Genomic DNA, 16,756 nt, shown 5'->3' with positions numbered 1-16,756 from the left:
AGAATCTGCCAACTCTAAAAATTGTGAAACAAAAGTTAGCAGGGGAGGTGCTAACCGCTGACAGATTCACATGTTATATTTTTGCCGATTCATAGAACTGTACAGTTGGAAGGAGTCCCCGGGGGTTATTCTTCTAATTTATTTATGGAATTTATATACCGCCCTATACCTGGGTGGCCTCAGGGCAGTTTGCAGAATAAAATCAAGATATAAAACCGCAAAATACACAATAAAAATAAAAACAACAACCCAGTAGCACCCCCCCCAAAAAAAAAACACATTTTAAAAGGGCATGTGATGTAAATCAGATCAACCAAAGGCTTGGGTTAAAAGAACGTTTTTGCCTGGCGCCTAAAGGTGTATAATGAAGATTCCAGGTGAATGTCCTTTGGGAGAGTCCAACACTGCCATCCAGGAATCTCAGCAGATTCATGGCAGATGGCCGTCCAACCTCTGCTTAAAAACCCCCAAGGAAGGAGAGTCCACAACCTCCCAAGGGAGGTTTTGCAGGCAAAGGACAAAAAGTATGATCTTAAGAGACAACTCCAGATCTGATCAGGCCCTGGGGAAAGTCTCTGCTGATGGAGAAGGGCTGTAGCTCTTTTGTGGAACATCTACCTTGCATGCAGAAGTGCTCAGGTTCAATCCCTGGTATCTCCAGGTATAGCTGGGAGAAAACCCTGTCTGAAATCCCAAGGAGCTGCTGCCAGCCAGTGTAGACACTACTGCGCTAGCTGGACCAATGGTCTCACTTGGTATAATGATAATATAATAAATTTTTATTTGTACCCCGCCCTCTCCGGCCAGAGCCGGGCTCAGGGCTGCTAACACCAGTAAAATCACAATAAAAACATAAAGGGTGGGGGACACCAATTTTAAAATACAGGTTAAAATGCAATTTAAAATGCAGCCTCATTTTAATAGTAGCCCATGTATCAAAACCATAAGGGGAGGGAAATATAAGGGTCAGACTGAGTCCAAACCAAAGGCCAGGCGGAACAGCTCTGTCTTGCAGGCACTGCTGAAAGATGTCAAGTCCCGCAGGGCCCTTAGTCTCTTGTGACAGAGTGTTCCACCAAGTCGGAGCCAGTACTGAAAAGGCCCTGGCCCTAGTTGAGAAAACGTCCTTTGTCAGTGGTCCCTGGTGGTGGCAATGTTTTAGGTGGTGCTGGCAGCTGACTCTAGCCACCCTTTTAATTTCCCACAATGCCCCAGATTGGGATTATTATGGGATATTTAAAGGGTGGCAAGATCCACCCATCTGGTGCTTTTTAGAGTGCTGGACTAGCAAAGAACTTAAGGGTGGGGATTGGGTGTGAATCTGCGGTGGTTCTCCTAATCTGCCCAGCGATGCCAAATGTTGGTGCCAGATCTGCGTAGCACACTGGTTTCCTCCAGGTAGAAGTAATAATTTGCTTAGGTGTGAGTATTAACTTCTTTGCAGCCAGAACCAGATTTTTATCACAAAGAAGAAGAAAAAGAAAGCAAGTATCAAACACATGCCTAGAATCTAGCCCCCATCCCTGGAAATTGCTGGTGGATTTACAATCCATTCTCATAATTCTGGGTTCTTCAGATTTTCCCTTGTGCATTTTTACAAGTGCATTGCCAAACCCTACATAATGAATAAATGGGTTATGTCAGCCTTTGCCGACCTGCTGCTCTCCAGATGTCAAAACTAGTTCCCAACATCTGGAGAGTGCCAGGATGGGCAAAGTAAGAAGCAGAAAGCTATAAAATCAAAGCAAAACACTTTTAAACAGAGGTCAGTAGTTGAAGATCTGCATACCTTGTCAAATATTATGAATATCTACAGGCTAAAAATGGGACTTACTGTTTGCTCTTTAATTAAAACCTTTTTCTATTTACAAAAGCAGTTTCTGTTACCTGCAGGTGCACCCTGTGCTCAGTAGATGGCATTGCAATGCGAGTATTCTTATTTCTGCAAACCGGCGTGGTGCAGTGCGCCTCAAGAGTGACTGTAATAGCAACTGGCGGATCCATTTGATTTTGTTTTCACTGGGGTTGTTATTTTTAAATCTTATTATTTTTCAATGCACAATGAATGTGCCTGACTTAATCTTTTTAGCTTGTGCCTGAACAGCCGTTGGAGACCAGCTATATCATGAACAAGAAACAGCTACTTATCCATGAGATCCTACGTATAGCACAGATGAGAATGAATTGTGGTTTCTTTGTGTTGGCGTAGCTCATTGTGTTTGCTTTTCTGTTCCTAAATCGGGTGACGTGAGAGCCAGCATGGTGTAATTTGAGAGCCAGTGTGGTATTTTGGTTAGGGTGTCTGACTAGGAACCTGGGAGAGACCAGGGTTTGAGTCCCCACTTGGCCCATCACTGCCTCTCAGCCTGACCTACCTCACAGGGTTGCTGTGGGAATTACACGAGGGGATGCAATCAGTAATAATAATAATAATAATAATAATAATAATAATAATAATTTATTATTTATACCCCGCCCATCTGGCTGAGTTGCCCCAGCCACTCTGGGCAGCTTGCAATCGAGTGTTAAAAACAATACAGCATTAAATATTAAAAACTTCCCTAAACAGGGCTGCCTTCAGATGTCTTTTAAAGATAGGATAGCTGCTTATTTCCTTCACATCTGAAGGGAGGGCATTCCACAGGGTGGGCGCCACTACCGAGAAGGCCCTCTGTCTGGTTCCCTGTAACCTCACTTCTCGCAATGAGGGAACCGCCAGAAGGCCCTCAGCGCTGGATCTCAGTGTCCGGGCAGAACGATGGGGGTGGAGACGCTCCTTCAGGTATACTGGACTGAGGCCGTTTAGCTTTAATGGTCAGCACCAACACTTTGAGTTGTGCTCGGAAACGTACTTGGAGCCAATGCAGAGTAACAAATGGCGTTTACGCAGGTGTTTCCTGTGAAAATGCATGGATTTCCTTGCTGCCTCTTGAAAACTGCTTTACAGTGGTACCTCGGGTTAAGAACTTAATTCGTTCCGGAGGTCCGTTCTTAACCTGAAACTGTTCTTAACCTGAGGTACCACTTTAGCTAATGGGGCCTCCCGCTGCTGCCGCTGTGCAATCTCTGTTCTCATCCTGAAGCAAAGTTCTTAACCCGAGGTACTATTTCTGGGTTAGTGGAGTCTGCAACCTGAAGCATCTGTAACCCGAGGTACCACTGTCTCTGTGATTGGACCTTGGTGTCTTGGACTCCATAGCTCAGTTACAGAGCATCTGCTTTGCATGCAGAAGGTTCAGTCCCCAGCATCTCCCCAGACAGCTGCTGCCAGTCAGTGTGGACACTACAGTGGTACCTCAGGTTACATACGATTCAGGTTACAGACTCCGCCAACCCAGAAATATTACCTCAGGTTAAGAACTTTGCTTCAGGTTAAGAGCAGAAATCGTTCAGCGGCAGCAGGAGGCCCCATTAGCTAAAGTGGTGCTTCAGGTTAAGAACAGTTCCAGGTTAAGAACAGACCTCCAGAACGAATTAATTTCTTAACCCGAGGTACCGCTATACTGAGCTAGGTGGACCAAAGTTCTGATTCGGTATAAGGCATCTCCCTGGGTTCTTAACACTTTTGCTTTGTCACAATTTCTCTTTCCTCCTTCATGCATTATGCCAGCGTTCCCCAACCTAGTGCCTTCCAGGACTACATCTCCCATCACCCTGACCATTGGCCAGGCTGGCTTGGGCTGATGGGAGTTGTAGTCCACAACATGGAGGGTGCCACGTAGGGGAAGTTACCTCTATGGACAGAGGTAGCAAAGTAGTAGCCAGGGGTACCCCATTTCCCACTTCCGCGATGAATAACGTGGGAACATAGGTTCCAAGATTAAGTCTTCCAGAAAGTTCCAAGTTGGTCTGAACCCTGGCACATCTGTTTGGAACTCTACTTCTCCTACTTTTTCCTGCTGCTGGATTTGTGACCGGTGCCTTCCTTTTCTCCCTCTGATCTCTTCCTTTTCTAGGCAAGTGAGGCAGAGGCTCAAGAGCCAAGTGGCAGAAATGAAGGAGAGAGTCCCGGGCTTCAGACCAGGCCTTGCAATTCTACAGGTTAGCAGCTACATCTACAATTTTGAGATTTGTTTTCATCTAAAGCAGATGCTCACGGGGTCAGACGTTACAGCGTCCTTCACCCACTTGGATGTCCTCCAGATATTTTGGACAGAATTTCATGCAAAAACAGTTTTCCTGTATTATATATATCAAAATCTGAAACTTTGGCATTGGCCTGTCTGGAACGGTGTGGTCTGTGTCCACTTTGTGTCTTGAAATACCGCTTATTATCTGTGAAGCAGTCTTTGGGAGGAGGAAATTAAAATTTACAGGGGATGAGGAAAGGCTTTAACCCTTTCCCCCATTTGCTACTGCCCATTTCAGTGGAATTTCAGTGACCAAAGAGGAACGTATGGAAGCAGACGGTTCTTGTGTAATGTGGGATTTGGTATGGAGGCCTATTATTGGAGGGTGGGGTTGCCCCAAACTGGGAGGTCTGCTAATTTTGTGTGAAGTTCCCGCCTCCATACCAATAGGACCCTTAAAGGAGGGTCCTATTATCCTCTGGATGAGCTTGGGGGGGCTAGGAGACACCCTGTTGGTGGTTGCAGAAGGGGGGACGGACGAGAAACTTTTATTGCATTGACTTCCTTGAGCTAAGTTATCTTAGGAACCGAACCAAAAATAAGTGAAACCAATAATTTGCCTTCTATTTGTGATTTTCCCCCCCCTCTTCCTCCTTCTAAAGGTTGGTGATCGGGATGATTCAAATCTCTACATTAGCATGAAACTCAAGGCTGCTGCTGAGGTAATATTACCCACACACCCAAATAGCGTAGGGTTCTCTGGAGTGTTTCATTCCCCCTTTTCACTTTGGTGTTGATAATTTAATAATAATAATAATAATAATAATAATAATAATAATAATAATAATAATATATTATTTATACCCTGCCCATCTGGCTGAGTTTCCCCAGCCACTCTGGGCGGCTCCCATTCAAGTGTTAAAAACAGTACAGCATTAAATATTAAAAACTTCCCTGAACAGGGCTGCCTTCAGATGTCTTTTAAAGATAGGATAGCTGCTTATTTCCTTCACATCTGAGAAAGGCTGTGAGGCACAGTGGGTATAGCCTGGTGGACCACGTCAGAGCCCAGGAAACAGTGACTCAGGGAGAGCACCTGGGTGTTGCTTCAGCGCCATGTGTAGCTGTGGTCGTTCTGCACTCCTCTCGCCATTCCTGGCTGTGGCAGCGGCGCATGGAAAGGATGCAACGTTCTAGGAGGAACGTTGTGATGGGCAACAGGACCGCCAATCTGCATGTGGGGAGTGAGTTCGAAACATCGGAAGCTGCCATGTGCTGGGCCAGACCATTGGTCCATCTAGCTTAGTATTATCCTCACTGACTAACAGCAGCGGCAGACGCTCTTGTCACTGAGCTACATCCCTTCCCAGAACATTATGGTCTGCCACCGATCTGTGGTCGTTGCCCTGATGCCCAGCTGCTCCAAATAAGCGCCTCCATGGAAAGTCACAGTGAGAAAGAAAGAAAGACAGACAAAATGTTCTGAATATTATTTCTGTTTATATCCCAAGACCAGGGAGAAGAGGGAAAAGTGGAGACATGCTGTTGCCGTCGCACACTGCCTTGTTGATGGTGGACAGCTAAACCACCTTCACATCACAGTGTGAGAAGACGGCGCATGTCTCCTGGTTGCCTTGGCAATGTGTTTTCCTGCCCAGTGGGCAAACACTTTCCCTCTCTGGAAAAGTTGCCCAGAGCAAGGTCCCTTTCTGTGCATGTGGCGGGGAGAAGAAGGGAGCCAAAGGTTTCGGCTCAGTTCTGCCATCTCTTTCCTGAGCCTTCCAGAATGAGAAAATTACTTGGCTGCTTTTCATCTAATCACATCACAATTCATAGAGTCTAATGATTTCTATTTTGTTCTCTGTCTTATTTTCCAGATCGGGATCAATGCCAACCACATCAAGCTGCCAAGCACTGCAACAGAAGCTGAGGTAACCCCGTTCTGCTTTACCAATCTCTCTGTGGTTTCACAGGGAGATCCTGTTGCATTTGCAGGATCACGGTTTCTTCTGAAGGTGCCTCATCGATTCCTAAATCTGCTTCCTGAGATCCTTTTCAGTTGGAGGTCCCTGGGATTGAACCTGTGACCTTACTGTCATCTGCTATTGTGCTATGAAGCTGCATGTTGGGAGGTTCAGGAGAGAGAACGATTCTATGAGATACAAAATTAAAGCGTTGGAATTAACCATCTTGTTGTCTAGATAGCTAATTTCCTCTTTTCATACAGAGGAGTTATTTATAAACTCCCTCAGGCATGGAAGGGAGAGCGACCCTCAGACATCAGTGGATAATTCAGATATTTTAACGGACATAAGTGTGTTCATCCTCCTGTGTCCCCTTCCCAAAACGCCCCCCATCTATACACATGTACCACATGTAGGGGGGGGAAATGGAGAGAGAAGGTTCAAAACAGCTCAATGAGGACTAGCATGATGGGTTAGCATGCTCAGTAGCCACAGAATGCTGACAGATGTGGGGAGCAGTGGGGAATAGAAGGAAGGGAGATAGAATGGCAGACTGGAACCCTGAACAGGAGAATGCTATGCTGCAACATTTTGTTGCAGAGCCTCACCTGTTTCTTTCTAATTGTCTCCCCTCACCGCCGGTCCTGTTCCTGCTTTTAAACGAACAGGTGCTGAGATGCATTCACAATCTGAACGACGACCCTGCTGTTCATGGGTTTATAGTACAATTGCCTTTGGATACCAACAAGCCCATCAACACAGAGAAAGTCACCAATTCTGTGGCACCTGAAAAGGATGTGGACGGGTAAGTTTGTGGAAGGGTCAAAGGTCTGCGGTAGAGCAGGTTCAATCCCTTGCAATTTCCAGGTAGAGATAGGAATGTCCTCTGTCTGGAATACCAGAGAGGTGCCTGGAGATGAGACTGAAGTGAGAAGGTTTCTTTCTTCTTTGGCGATCCTTCCTAGCCGAGTAAGATTGTCTTCCATAAACACGGTTTTAAAAGTGAGTCTGTAAGTGACTGTGGAGACCAGTTCTGGATCTGCATGTCTTTTCACAGTGGGGATGTAGGTTTCCAGGCAGGAATTGATCACAGTGAGGGTTTTGCCAAGCGTGCCTTCCTCTTAGCGCATTTCTCCCTTTCATCCTGAGTTTGAGTGTCTTCAAAACACATGACACCTTGGTAAAGGCTGTTCTCCAACTGGAGCGCCTGCAGGCAAGTGTTTCCCAGTTCTCAGTGTTTATACAGTGGTACCTCAGGTTAAGAACTTAATTCGTTCCGGAGGTCCGTTCTTAACCTGAAACTGTTCTTAACCTGAGGTACCACTTTAGCTAATGGGGCCTCACGTTGCCGCCACGCTGCTGCCGCACGATTTCTGTTCTCATCCTGAAGCAAAGTTCTTAACCTGAAGCACTATTTCTGGGTTAGCAGAGTCTGTAACCTGAAGCGTATGTAACCTGAAGCATCTGTAACCTTTGGTACCACTGTATACTACTTTTTTTTTTTTTTTAGATTTGCCTTGAGAGAGTCTTTGAACCTCTTTTGTTGACCCACCAGCATTACGCATTCCATTTTTAAGTTCGGAGTAGAGTAGTTGCTCTGGAAGACGATAATCAGGCATCCGCATAACATGACCAGTCCAATGAAGTTGGTGTTGAAGAATCAATGCTTTGACACTGGTGATCTTTGCTTCTGAAGTGAGATCTTTGCTACTGAAATGAGAAGATTTCAGGCCTATATCACATGCATACCGTATATGGCAAAGGGATTTCAGTCCAGAACCAGATGCTTGCACCTTCTGGAACAGATAACATTTGCGTCCCCCGTCCCCCATTTATTTCCAGAGGAGGTTGCGCTTCAGTTTGCCCCAGACTTAGAATGAGGGAATAGAATTCCAGCCAGCTTTTTCCTTCCTCAGAGACCGCTGACCACTGCTGCTTTGTTCTCGCCTTTTCAGCTTGAGCAGTATTAATGCAGGGAAGCTCTCACGCGGCGACCTCGGAGACTGTTTCATCCCCTGTACGCCGAAAGGATGCATGGAGCTCATCAGGCAGACAGGTGAGCAGGGAAAAGCCATGTAGCCTCTTGCCTGGGTAAAGATGCTACTGTGAAAGAGGTCCAGGAAGAATTAAGTTCCTGGTGTGTTTTGCTGTGCTAGGGACAAAATATTAAGAAAAAGGGCTAAAATGTACAAGACAAGAACTAATGAGTGCTCAAAATCATCAGGAAAGGAAAGGTATCTTCTACCACATGTGGTGGACTTGCAAAGAGATAAAGGCTTTCTGGGAAATGGTATATAATGAGTTAAAGAAAATGTTTTAAAATCCTTTTGTTAAAAAACCAGAAGCCTTTTTACTGGGTATAGTGGGTGAAGAGATTCCGAGGGAAGATAAAAGACGGTTTATGTATGCAACAACTGCACAAGAATTATTTTAGCCCAAAAATGGAAATAACAAGAAGTACCAGTGAAAGAAGAGTGGCAGATGAAGATGATGGACTTTGCAGAACTGGCAAAGCTGACAGGAAAAATCCAAAACCAGCACAATCAAGTATTCCAAAGGGATTGGAGTCAATTTATACGATATCTGAAAGATAATTGTAAGCAATTAATGTCACTAGCAGGGCTGTTTGAAGACTTGTAGTGAGAAATTTTCTGTCTTTCTATATTTATTTAAATTTTGAGCCATTCTGTAATGAGCGTAATTAGAATTGGAAAACGTATAAATTGCAATGATATAAAGGTTGATTTTGAAAGCCATGAGGCGGGAGTGAAATAAGTCAATATGCTCTACAGAGCCAGGGTGGTATTGTGGATAATGATGATATGAATGTATAATATTAAATGGAAAATAAATAAAAATTATATTTATAAAAAAGATTAGGAGAAAGATGCCACCCTGCCTGTGGGGAAGCAAAGTGGCTCAGTGGTGTAGCTTCTGCTTTTTTCATGCAGTGGAATCCCACAAGCCCTAGAGGCTGAAATACGTCATTACCACAGCTCAGAATTCAGGCAAAACTAAGTTGTGAGTTCTGTATTTCAGGTGTTCAGGTGGCTGGGAAAAGAGCCGTGGTGATTGGTCGCAGCAAGATAGTTGGCGCTCCGATGCATGACCTCCTGCTCTGGAACCACGCGACTGTGACAACATGCCACTCCAAGACTGCGTCCCTGGCTGAGGAGGTAAGGCTGGGAGGTGGGCGGGGTATAAATAAATTATTATTTATTTATTTATTTATTTATTTATTTATTATTATTATTATTATGCTTGGAAGTACAAAGTTGCCTTGGTGATACTATCCTGTGTTGATTGCAGTAGTCATTGTATCACCACCTGTTCATTGTTTCCTTGTAGAAGTCAGCGGAGAGGATGCAGGGGACAAAGATAGGATTAGTTGGCTCTGCCCATTGTTGGCTCTGACTCCACCTACCTTCTCACCCCTTGCTTTTTCCTGTAAGACCTATTGCAGTCGTTAAGAGTCGTCAACAGGCTCATCACAGCTATCTGCCAATCACCCATTCCCACCACCCTTCTGAGTAATACCCCTCCCCACCTTCACACTATATAGAAGGATCTGGCAACTTCTGTTTCAGTGTATCTGAAGAAGTGTGCATGCACACGAAAGCTCATACCAAGAACTAACTTAGTTGGTCTTTAAGGTGCTACTGGAAGGAAAAAAATTTTTTGTTTTGACTATGGCAGACCAACACGGCTACCTATCTGTAACTCCACCTACTGTTAGCCTCCTGCATTACACCCTACTTCTTCCTCTTCCTGTTCTTTTTGTTCTTCTAAATTTATTTATAGCTCACTCTCCCTCCCTGATGGGAACAGCTAAAACATGGGGGGGGGATTAAACAATATCCACACACACATGTATGTATACACAAATACACACCCACCCATACATAAAAATCTGTAACCACTATACAGATAATTGCAATAAAAATAGGGCAGCGCCAGTCTGACTTCTCAAGTGGAGGGGAGTTCTAGAGTCTGGGAGCAGCCACCGAGAAGGCCCTCTCCTACGTCCCCATCAAGCATGGGGTCAAGAGGGAAGGGCCTTGCAGGCCTAATGGACTCTAGCCACCACTGGGTTCTTCTCCTCTCTTCTCCCTGCCTTTAAACATTTATTTTAAAATAGAGTATTCGCTTTAAAGGGGTGGGGTAGGAGAGAGACTGAGGAAGAGGGAAGGGTAGTGGAGCATGTCTGGTGAACCCTGGGTTGATGCAAGCTCTGTTTGCAGGTCAGCAAAGCAGATATCCTGGTGGTTGCTGCTGGCAAGGCAGAGATGGTGAAAGGTGATTGGATCAAACCTGGCGCGGTCGTGATTGACTGTGGAATCAACCACATACCAGGTAATTTTTTAAAAAGCGTTGCACTGTGCGAAATATGAGCGAGCCAGGGCTGAACTGATATTACCCTCGGTGGTACCTTTCCCGGGAAAATCAGAGACTCACTATGTCAGGTTCATATTGGAAGACCGGACAAATGCTAGAACATTAGCAGTGGCGAAGTTTTTAATCAGTGATTGTAAGAACCAATGCTCCCTATCTTTAAGTCTGAACAAAATGTTTGTTTAACCTGGAGGTAGGCTGTTTGAACTGTGCATTGCTTTGTAACAATTTGTTGGGTCTCTGGACCGTAATAAAGATTGATTGACAGTATAAAAACCTGACATATTGATACTCATAAAACTATGCTGTAGGAAAAAAATAAAAAAGCGGCTTCTGGAAAACAAAAACATGAGAAGAGCCTGCAGGATCAGGCCAACATCCCATCTAGTCTTAGAGTGGCCAGCCAAATGTCTGTGGGAAACCAGCAAGAATGCTCTCCCCTCCTGTGGTTTCTAGCAACTGGTATCATAGAGTTGGAAAGGGACCCTGAGGATCATTCAGTCCAACCCCCTGCAATGCAGGAATATGCATGTGTCCCTTACAGGGATTGAACCTGCAACCTTGGCATTATCCGCACCGCACTCTTACCAATTGAGCTATCCGCTCTACAGCCTCAAACTGTGGAGCCAGCACACAGTAGCCGTTGAGAGCCTTATCCTCTGTGGAATTTGTCTAATACTCCTTTAAAGAATTGCAATTTGGTGGTTATCGCTGCCTCTTACAGGAGCAAATTCCATAGTTTTAATGATAATAATAAATAATAATAATAATACAGTCATACCTCGGGTTAAATATGCTTCGGGATGAATATTTTTGGGTTGAGCTCCACGGTGACCCGGAAGTAACGGAGTGCATTACTTCCAGGTTTCGCTGCTCACACATGCGCATATGCTCAAAATGACGTCACACATGCGCGGAAGTGGCGACTCACGCAGACGCGGGTTGCATTCGCTTCACGATGCGGACGGGGCTCCGGAATGGATCCTGTTCGCATCCAGAGGTACTACTGTAATTTTTTATTTATACCCCACCCATCTGGCTGGGTTTCCCCAGCCACTCTGGGTGGCTTCCCAAAAAATATTTTAAAAATATTTAACTGCTATCGTGATAGCCTCTTACTCACCTTTTCTCTTATAAGTCCCGAATGTTGCGGCTTTCCCTCACAGCCCCTTGATTGTTTTGGTTGCCCTTTCCTGGACGTTTTTCCAACTCTGCAGTATCCTTTCTGAGGTGAGGCAGCCAGAACTGCACACGGTATTCCAAACACAGCTGTGTAATGACATCAGGAGTTGTATTTTCCTTTCCTAATGCTCCCTAGTGTGGATTTCACCAGTTTTCACAGCTGCTACACTCTCAGAAAGCTGAGAAGAAGTGACCGCTAAGTCTAGGAAGACACCAAGGTCAGCGCAGGTTGTGGAGCAAGAGACCTCCTCTGTTTTTTTGCCAATAAATTTTTATTAGTTTTCCATACAATTATACATTTTTAACCAAATTTTAACAAATACCTCTTTTTGAACTTCCTTCAGCGTCTCTGACAATCATCCATATTTATATCCTTAATACGCATTCCCTTCATTCGTATTGCCATTTAACTTCCCTTCTCCTTTTATTTCATATTAATAATACTTCTTTGTTTTTACAGTGCCTCCTGAAATCCCACTACGTTGTTTTCACATCACACACATTTTTCAGATAATCTACAAACTTTCCCTAGTCTTCGATGAACTTTTGGTCTCTGATGTATCTAATTTTCCCAGTCAGTTTGTCCAATTCCGCATAGTCTGTCAGTTTCATTCTCCATTCTTATATCGTCGGTATTTCCTCTTGTTTCCATTTCTGGGCCAACAAGATTCTAGCTGCCGTAATTGCATATTGAAAGAGTTTACAGTCTTTTCTTCTTATTTCCTTTCCTGTGATCCCTAAAAGAAAAGCCTCTGGTTTTTTTACGAAAGTATATCTTAACATCTTTTTCATTTCATTATAAATCATTTCCCAAAAACTTTTCACTTTCTTACATTCCCACCACATATGGAAGAATGTTCCTTCTTTTCCTTTACATTTCCAACATTTGTTACACATCTTATACATCTTTGCTAGTTTTACTGGTGTAATGTACCATCTATAAAACATTTTCATAACATTTTCTTTCAACGCCATACATGCAGTAAATTTTACATTCTCTTTCCACAGTTTTTCCCAATCATCCAAAATCTTTGGCCCATTGTATCATTACCGATTTAACCTCTTCATCTTTCGTATGCCATTCCAACAATATCTTATACATTTTTGACAAAGTTTTACATTCATTGTTTATTATATCTGTTTGGAATTTAGAATTTTTTTCTACATAACCACTTCCTTTTAGATCTTAATTAAACATTTCGTTTACCTGGAAATAATGCAACCAATCATATACATGATCTTTAACTTGTTCATATGGTTTTAGTTTCCATTTTCCTCCTTCTTTAATTACCAATTCTCCATATGTGATCCATTTACCTCTCATCTTAATTTTTTTTTACACTCATAACCTCCAACGGAGATAGCCAATGTGGAACTCCTCTGTTGGGGAGGAAGGAGAAGGGAGCTGGGCAGGATCCTGGCAACCAGAAATTGGGAGATGGCATCCAAAGCCCGACATCATGCACCCTCCCCTATCCCTCCAATAACAAAGCAGTTTCCATACTCCATTGGGTTGACAAGCGACTTCAGCAAGCCATGATTGTCACCATGTTAAATAAAATTATGGAGTCATAGGAGTGCTTTTTTTTGCTTTTTTTGGGAAAAAAACCCACTTTCCATTAGATAATTGCAATAAATCACTTATAAAAACAGGCTTCATGGAAGCGCAGTTAAGTGGGAGGATAGCAACAGCCTGACAGGTGTGACTAATCCTCTTATTTAAGAACCTGAGAGTTAGATTCTTAAGCGGGGCGGGGGAGAGAAATGCAGCAAAGAAGTGTTTCTAAAGAAGCAATCTATGCCAGCCAGCCTCTGGTTGATTAACTGAGTTCTTAGAGCTTTCAACGAAGAGCAGGGCAGAAAAATCTTGGGTCTCTGCATCCAAGCAGGGATAAGTGAGAGATGTAGTTTACGTCCGCCGTTTTGCATCACTTCGCAGGCCAGGTATCTAGAGAAAGGGCTGCCCCCTTGCAAACTGGTCAGTGTACCTTCCAAACAAGGTGGGGTCAGTTTTTCCAGCATGGTCTTGTGCTTGTGGGCAAGAGCGGAGGAAAAACTGGGACGGAGCAATGGATGTGGCTCTCACTTGGCGCATTCCCTCCCTGCAAAATTCAGGGGTGCACATGCTCCTTTCTCCATCCCCCACAAACCATCAAGGCAAACCGTCGCAGTCCAGGGACCTATCCCAGTGACACAAAGGTGGGTCCAGGGGGCTGTGCTGTGGGGCAGGCGGGGAAGTTCAGAAGCTGCCTTTCCACCAGGTCAGACCATTGGCGCCTCTCACTCAGTGACTGTGACTCATGTAGGGAGATGCTCTGGGCCCAAGTTTTATGAATTAGCGGAGGAACCAGTGTTTCCCAAACTTGGGTCACCAGCTGTTGTTGCACTACAGTTCCCAGCATCCCTGAAAAAGAAGAAGAAGAAGAGTTTGGATTTGATATTCCACTTTATCACTACCCTAAAGGTAAAGGGACCCCTGACCATTAGGACCAGTCGTGACTGGCTCTGCGGTTGCGGCGCTCATCTCGCTTTATTGGCTGAAGGAACTGGAGTACAGCTTCCGGGTCATGTGGCCAGCATGACTAAGCCGCTTCTGGCGAACCTTCCCGCCGGAGCGGTACCTATTTATCTACTTGCACTTTGACGTGCTTTCGAACTGCTAGGTTGTCAGGAACAGGGAACGAGCAATGGGAGCTCACCCCGTTGCGGGGATTGGAACCGCCGACCTTCTGATCAGCAAGTCCTAGGCTCTGTGGTTTAACCCACAGCGCCACCCATGTCCCACACTACCCTAAGGAGTCTCAAAGCGGTCAACAATCTCCTTTCCCTTCCTCCCCCACAACAAACACTCTGTGAGGTGAGTAAGGTTAAGAGACTTCAGAGAAGTGTGACTGGCCCAAGGTCACCCAGCGGCTGCATGTGGAGGAGCAGGGACGCGAACCCGGTTCACCAGATTACGAGTCTACCGCTCTTAACCACTACACCACACTGGCTCTGACTCCTGAGCCTGCTAGCTAGGGATGATGGGAGTTATAGTCCAACAACACCTGGCGACCCAAGTTTGAGAAACACTGTACAGTTCAGCAGCACCTGGAGGCTGCCTGTCTCTGAGTTGACTTATTTCGTGATCCAAGCCCAGCTTGGAAAGATGTACATTTCCAAAATATAAAATAAAAAACAAATACAGTGGTACCTTGGGTTACAGACGCTTCAGGTTACAGACTCCGCTAACCCAGAAATAGTACCTCGGGTTAAGAACTTTGCTTCAGGAGGAGAACAGAAATTGTGCGGCGGCGAAAGGCCCCATTAGCTAAAGTGGTGCTTCAGGTTAAGAACAGTTTCAGGTTAAGAGTGTACCTCCAGAACGAATTAAGTTCTTAACCTGAGGTACCACTGTAAAATAAAACCTACGTGCAGCAGCAGTGTTTTGTGTTGTATAGGCTCCTATGATGTATTTCACTATTAATATACTTCTGAATTGTATTTCAGTTCAACAATTACTTCGATTAAATACATATTTTGTTATGTGCAAATGGCTTTAGATACCTATCAGGTCCATAAATTACCATATAGCATATAGCAAAAAACAGCGACAATTTGTTGTTGACAAAGGACAGCTGGACATATAAAGGGCCCCATTACCTTCAGTAGCTTAGGGCCTCCTCAAACCTAAATCTGGCCCTGATTGCAGGGGGTTGGACTAGATGACCCTCAGGTCCCTTCTGTATATGATACTGTATAGTCAACCTTTAATACAGGGTTGAGGAACCTCAAACCCTCTAGGCCTGGCCCCTGGGAGTCTCCCCAGGCCATGCACCAACCCTAGCCACACCGCTTGAAAGCAGGGGAAGAGGTTGAGAGGAGGTAAAGTGGACAAGTGCAGACTTCTGCATGTAGGATATAATTCTCAGAGACATTGAGAGCATTTGCAGGCCTGGGAGCTGTCGGATGGAGGCTCCGTCTCTGCCCTGGACATCAGTTTGACGGCGGCTGCTATGGAGACGCAGGCAGCTGATCTGAAAGTTCAAAAGAGGAGGCAATAATTTAATGATCTTGAGAATAATTGCCCTTGTTCTGTGGGTTAATATTGAGGTAGGGATATAAAACAGCCCAATTTCAGGATCAAAGTCATATTTTTTTTAAAAGGATATATTGAAATAGAATCTTATTGGATGAAATGGGCTACATGGAGCTGGTATCGAATTATGCATGAAGCTTAAATTCTTGATTTTTGAAATGTGGGTATAATTACATAAAAGGATAATGTGCTCTAAAGATCCCTGCTGCATAAGCTGAAGTCTAGAGCAGCCGTTGCTAACCTGGCGGCTTACAGATGTTTAGGACAAAAAACTCCCATCTCAGCTAGCTGGGGCTGATGGGAGTTTTAGGCTGAAACACCTGAGGGATGCCTGGCTGCTGAGGAATGTTCTGGAAGGTGAGATGGTGTGAAAAGAGCTGACCATTCCACTGATCCCTTTCCTCAAGAAATGACTGCCAACATAATGTGTGACAGATGTGTTTTGTTTTTTTAACCTGAAATTTTTTGGGGGAAAGTTTTCAACGTGCCATACACTAAAAACAAAACTAATCTAAATAAAAATAGAGAAGAAAACAAAACAAAAAAGACAGAGAGAAAATAGAGACAGGCGGAAGAGAAGCAGAGAAAGAATAATAAAATACAGAGCCCTCTATCGAGGTAGATCTTAACCCTTTTGCTGTTGTTTAGTCATGTCTGACTCTTCGTGACCCCATGGACCAGAGCACGCCAGGCACTCCTGTCTTCCACTGCCTCCCGCAGTTTGGTCAGACTCATGTTTGTGGCTTCGAGAACACTGTCCACCCATCTCGTCCTCTGTCGTCCCCTTCTCCTTGTGCCCTCCATCTTTCTCAACATCAGGGTCTTTTCCAGGGAGTCTTCTCTTCTCATGAGGTGGTCAAAGTATTGGAGCCTCAGCTTCAGGATCTGTCCTTCCAGTGAGCGTTCAGGGCTGATTTCCTTAAGAATGGATGTGTTTGATCTTTTTGCAGTCCATGGGACTCTCAAGAGTCTCCTCCAGCACCATAATTCAAAAGCATTGATTCTTTGGCGATCAGCCTTCTTTATGGTCCAGCTCTCCCTTCCATACATCACTACTGGGAAAACCATAG

The 16,756-nt window shown here is 44.6% G+C and overlaps 1 protein-coding gene across 2 annotated transcripts in view; it reads left to right on the top strand.

The window, feature by feature from the left end:
• MTHFD1 (methylenetetrahydrofolate dehydrogenase, cyclohydrolase and formyltetrahydrofolate synthetase 1) overlaps positions 1-16,756 on the top strand; it is a 72,512-nt gene that overhangs the window by 7,164 nt on the left and 48,592 nt on the right. For both annotated transcript variants that reach the window (XR_014547726.1, XM_083612025.1), the window contains exons 2-8: positions 3,957-4,041; positions 4,733-4,792; positions 5,948-6,001; positions 6,703-6,839; positions 7,990-8,090; positions 9,074-9,210; positions 10,276-10,387. Coding sequence is in view for 1 of the 2 variants with exons in the window: in XM_083612025.1 (XP_083468151.1) it covers positions 3,957-4,041; positions 4,733-4,792; positions 5,948-6,001; positions 6,703-6,839; positions 7,990-8,090; positions 9,074-9,210; positions 10,276-10,387 (686 nt within the window). In the remaining variant the exon portion in view is untranslated. The remainder of the gene's footprint in view (positions 1-3,956; positions 4,042-4,732; positions 4,793-5,947; positions 6,002-6,702; positions 6,840-7,989; positions 8,091-9,073; positions 9,211-10,275; positions 10,388-16,756) is intronic.

This window comes from Podarcis filfolensis (assembly GCF_964270895.1).
Source record: "Podarcis filfolensis genome assembly, chromosome: 1".
Taxonomy (NCBI): domain Eukaryota; kingdom Metazoa; phylum Chordata; class Lepidosauria; order Squamata; family Lacertidae; genus Podarcis; species Podarcis filfolensis.
This window is presented reverse-complemented; position numbering and strand designations above follow the sequence as displayed.